The following is a 5,399-nucleotide window of genomic DNA, read 5'->3' on the forward strand; positions in this document are numbered from 1 at the left end:
TGGTGCACACTTAATAATGGAATTGATCGGAAAAGAACCGAGTTTTTTGGTGCGTTGGAAACGAGGCATTAAAAACGCGATTTAGTTTATCTGGGATAAACGCAAATGTTTTCACTTTCGAAGCTGACGCTAAAGTTGCGATGCTATCTTGCCGTACAACTTTACCTACAGACAAGATATCGCTTCAGTAGTATCACTAACGATGATTATTTACTTTTGGTCATCTCTAGTGTCGATGACAAACATTTTTGTAAGATTAAGCAAACGGGGAAATTGCCAAATTTCAGAAAAAAATTTCTTAAGACGACAATATGATTATAACTGTAAAAACGTTACAACAACAAACATTCACAATTGATTTTGATCCTGAAAGAACTGTAAGTAACAAGGCAATTACTTGTTTTGTTCGCATCGATGCATTTACTCGACACAAAAACAAAATTTTCATTTTATCAACCCCTTAGGTTTTGGAATTAAAAAATCAGATTTTTAACGAACGAGGTGTTGACTACATCGTAGAAAAACAAAAACTAATTTATGCTGGTATGTACATACCTTAAACACGATATTTCAATCATTTCCTTTATACAGTTCAATCATTTATTATAAAGGGGTCATATTAACAGACGAACGAACTATAAGTTCGTACAAGGTCGATGAGAGGAAATTTATCGTTGTAATGTTAACACGGGATCTAAGTGGAAGCGGCAACTGTGCAAATAGTTCAACTACAACTACGGTTGTCGTCCAGCAACATAAGCAGCAGAGAAGCTCAAACGAAACCACAAATGGGAAATCATCATCCACGGCAGATCTTAAAAGTAAGGCAGAATATAAAGCGAATGATGGTGATGAATTAGAAGCACGTACTAGTAAAGGAAACCTGGGAGGTGGAAACAGTGAGGAACAAAAGACATCAACATCTGCAGACTCTGGTGTAGCGCCAGTTTCATTTTCAAACATCGATTTAGTTGGTGGTTTAGCTAATCCTTCATTGCAAAATCGTGCGGAGTCCAATTTAATTATGGGTGAAGAATACAATACTGCTGTTGCATCCATTGTTGAAATGGGCTATGATCGAGATCAAGTTGAACGCGCAATGGCAGCCAGTTATAATAATCCTGAGCGGGCTGTGGAATATCTGATAACTGGAATTCCACTGGAGACTAATGATTTGAATACTAATACTAATAGTAATGATGATGCTGAAAATACTGAAGAGTCATTACATCAAGAGTCTTTGAGTGATTTGCAAACACAATCAATATCTGGTAAAAATATTACAGTATGATAAATTAAGCCTGGTTTATGTAACTAAATCCTCTTTTAGATCCATTTGAGTTCTTGCGTACTCAACCACAATTCTTACAAATGCGCGCATTGATCTATCAAAATCCGCACCTGCTTCATGCTGTTTTGCAGCAGGTAAGTATTAACCTTCTATTGTTTACGGCCGCTGTTAGAAGTTTTAGGTTGAGTGAGCTCTCAACTTATTTTCCTAAACTTAAAAATTGTAAAAAAGGAAAAAAAATTTTGTAAGCTGTAAGAAAATAGGATACAGCTCGGTGGATTTTAAAAGTCATAAAAAAATACACAAAAATTGTATTTTATTTCAATTTTAAAAGATTGCATTTAGAAACGCAGAAAAAAGTAATTAATAACACATTCATTTAATGTAATATAAGTTAGTAAGCACTTCAGACACAAATAACACGTAAGAAAAAAACAGTCGAGTGCGCTCGACTGTAAGATGCCTGCTACTTATTTTGAATAAAAGCAAAATATTGCAGTATTATTTTCAAAATATACCACATAAATACTACAAATATGTCAAAAGGTATAATCGGTATATTGATACAGTGTGCGTAGCAGTGTGCGTGCGATGCATTTTGTGATCTTATGTTTGAGTGGCCTTAATGATCAACAAATAATAAATAGGCATACAAATATTCTTTATATCCGCTACCCATAGGGTAGAAGGGTATTATAATTTTGTGCCGGTTAGAAATGTATGTAACAGGCAAAAAGAGGCCGTTGCTTTGGCTGACAATCTAGTGTATTTTCAATTCCATGGTATATTTTGAATGTATTCTTATATTAATATACCTAAAATAGCCTTTGGTATTTATCATTAGTACTTTTGCAGTATATTAATGTGGAATAATTTAAAATTAATACCGCAATATTTTGCTTTTGTTCAAAATGAGTAGCGAATATCTTAAAGTCGAGCACACTCGACTGTAGCTTTCTTAATTGTTTTAAAAGCGGTTTTGCAACTCCGAGCTCAGCGATTGAAACTTGATAGACTCGAACCTTAGCCAGGAGCTTAAGATCTTTCAACAGCTTTATCTTTTTTATAAACATTTCTTTTTAATGCATGGGCCTTTTTCAGATAAAATTATTTATTTGTCAATGTGAAAGTCCGTGAATTGCGGCTAGTAATATCTTAAGACAATAAATCATAGCAAAATGTAGTTTTCAATTATTATTATTTTGTAATTATTTTCTTTATTTTACAAATTTTATAAACGAACAATTTATACATTGTGGGTAAAGGATTAAGGGAGGAGGATACAGATTATTTTTTTTTTTAATTTAGTAATGGCAGACCTTTTTCTGGTAATATCTATATTTGATTGAAAACGAATCAACAATTAAATCTCAACATACTTTTTATCATTTTGATTACACAAATCTTGTAATTAAAGTTTGTTATTGGTTTCGCGCTGGATTCTTAAAAAATATGCAAGAAGTTTTGTGTAAATAGTAGTGTAAATATAAAAATAAACAGTGTCAATAATATTGGCGGATTTGAACACAAGACGCTCTAAATTAAATAAAGTTTATTCTTTTGTAGATTGGTCAAACAAATCCAGCACTTTTGCAACTCATTTCGGAAAATCAAGATGCTTTTCTACAAATGCTTAACCAACCGCTTGAAGGAGAAATAGGGGACAATGCCCAAAGAATTGGTCTAGCACAGACCCCAACGAATCTAAGGCATCAAACCGGAAACTTAGGTTCAGCAATTTTGCAGGAGTCTACAGGGGATAATAGCCAACGGTCTGTTGCTAGAGCAGAGAACGCACCGGAAAATGATCCTAGTTTAATGGCTCCAGAATATAATTTACCGGAAAGTTTGACAACTATTCGCCTGACACCCCAAGATCAAGACGCCATAGAACGAGTATGATAATTTTAATTCAATCTTTTTGGTGTCATTTTACATTCTACAAATTTGATTTTTAGCTGAAAGCTCTTGGATTTCCAGAAGCCCTTGTTCTGCAAGCCTATTTTGCCTGTGAAAAAAATGAACAATTAGCCGCAAATTTTCTCCTTTCATCATCTTTCGACGATTAAAAAAATAGTCAAATGCTGGCATGTCTGCATATATGTATTTATGTATACCCACATAAAAGAAAATGTTACGAATAAAGTAAGAGATAATTGATTAACTCGAATCAACAAAGCATTTGTAAATTGTTACATATCGTTATGGGCATAATGTTTTTTTATACACGCTACCCATAGCGTAGAAGAGTATTATAACTTTGTGCTGGCAGGAAATGTATGCAACAGGCATAAGGAGGCCTCTACGACTCGTATAAAGTATAAACATATATTCTTGATCAGCGTCAACAGCCAAGAGGATATAGCCATGTCCGTCTCTCTGACCGTATAAGCACCTAGATCTCAGAAACTATAAAAAAAAAATTATAGCTTTTTTATACAGTATTTGGTAGTATGTTTGCACGCAGATGAAGTTTGTTTCAAATTTTTGCCACGCACACTTCCGTCCCACAAATCGACAAAGCTCAGATAAAAATTGTTGAAGTTATTAAAGAAATACTTTTGTATGCGCAAGAACTCCAACATACTAGGGGTCTTAGTTGCTTTGGCTGACAATCTTGTATATTTTACACTCTGCTATTTGAATTTAGGTGGTATAGGTGGTGCGCCGGGTGGGACTTAGTGGTGTTGACGCAGATCCTTCCCTAGGTCAGGGGAGGGTGCCCCTGTGGGTAGTGTGGTCCAAATGGTTGGTGGTGAAGTTGGTTCCTTTTGAGTGGGTAATGTTCCACCAGTCAGAACCAACTGATGGTAATCTTTATTGCTTCCATTACTCTTATAGCAACTGTTAACAATTTTTGGCCTTAGGGATAATGTTTACAGGAAAATGTTGCCTGCTAGAACTGACTTTACGTTAACATATAGATTATTTTGAGTGGGTAATGTTCCACCAGTCAGAACCAACTGATGGTAATTTTTATTGCTTCTATTACTCTTATAGCAACTGTGAACAATTTTTGGCCCTGGATAATGGATAATGTATACAGGAAAATGTTGCCTGCTAGAATTGACTTTACGTTAACATTTAGATTAAGCTAGATAAAAGTTGTCAGTTACGTTACTAGCGAGCAATGCTCCTAAACAAATACAGTTTTGGAGTGATTGATGTTTTAGTAGGCTAGGTTCAGGTACATTTGGAACTTATGAAGCTATAGTTTGATTTAAGTACTGGATGTGAGTAACAGATTTAGTTAAGGCGTTAAGGTAGTTTAATGTGGTAATGTCCCGCCAGTCAGAAGCAACTGATGGTGATCTTTATTGTTCAATTACTCTTAAAGCAACTTTAACAATTTTTTGGCCTTAGGGATAATGTATACAAACATGTTGCTGCGGGGAATGACTTAACTATTATATTACAGTTTTAAAATAATGAGTATTGTCTGTTTCTTAATTTAGGTTTGAATACAATTGGTTACAGTTTAATGGTCTTGAGTATCTTTTAAATAGGGTTTAGATCTTATTGGAATTTAGTTTGTTTAAGAATTGAACATATTTTATATCTTTAGTTTTGCGTTAAGGGGTTAATTTTAGGTAATTTAGTGGTACATTATAACTTAAGTTTAGTGTTTTATTTTTATGTTAAGTACATGCTTTAATAAGTTCTGCAAATTTAATTTAAATAAACTGCAACTCTGCAGCTATCAAAAAATTGGTAACGCTAGAAAGTAACGTCTGTCAGTGTGTTTAATTTGGTGTCATGGGTAGTAGGTAAGTTAGTTTAATGAGTTTAGATGAAATGATTTAGTTTGTGATTTTAATTGTCTGATGGAAAAAATATTAATTTGGTGGCTGGTTTGTGTATTAATTAGAGATTTTTTTTTTATTATTATTTTATTTTTTTTTATATATATTTTTATATAAGTAGTTTAGTGAGGAATCCTATTCCACTACAGTGGAAGTGGAAATAGGCTTAAGGTACATAGGTAACTTGCGCGTTGGAAGTATCGATACCAGTCAGTTAAATACACGTTGTGTAAGTGATGTCAGTATTATAGGAAAAAGTAGAAGTAAAATGTATGTGGTATATTGTTATTATTTTTATTATTATT

At 33.6% G+C, this 5,399-nt stretch overlaps 1 protein-coding gene across 1 annotated transcript; it reads left to right on the forward strand.

Annotated features, from left to right (window-relative positions):
- The first annotated feature begins 221 nt into the window (after positions 1–221).
- LOC132794900 (UV excision repair protein RAD23 homolog A) lies at positions 222–3,469 on the forward strand. The gene is made up of 6 exons (XM_060805192.1): positions 222–377; positions 465–543; positions 612–1,271; positions 1,331–1,425; positions 2,858–3,187; positions 3,250–3,469. The coding sequence occupies exons 1-6, from the start codon at positions 312–314 to the stop codon at positions 3,358–3,360; spliced, it is 1,341 nt and encodes a 446-aa protein (XP_060661175.1). The 5' UTR covers positions 222–311; the 3' UTR covers positions 3,361–3,469.
- Positions 3,470–5,399: the final 1,930 nt, after the last annotated feature.

The sequence above is a fragment of the Drosophila nasuta genome, chromosome 4 (assembly GCF_023558535.2).
Source record: "Drosophila nasuta strain 15112-1781.00 chromosome 4, ASM2355853v1, whole genome shotgun sequence".
Classification (NCBI taxonomy): domain Eukaryota; kingdom Metazoa; phylum Arthropoda; class Insecta; order Diptera; family Drosophilidae; genus Drosophila; species Drosophila nasuta.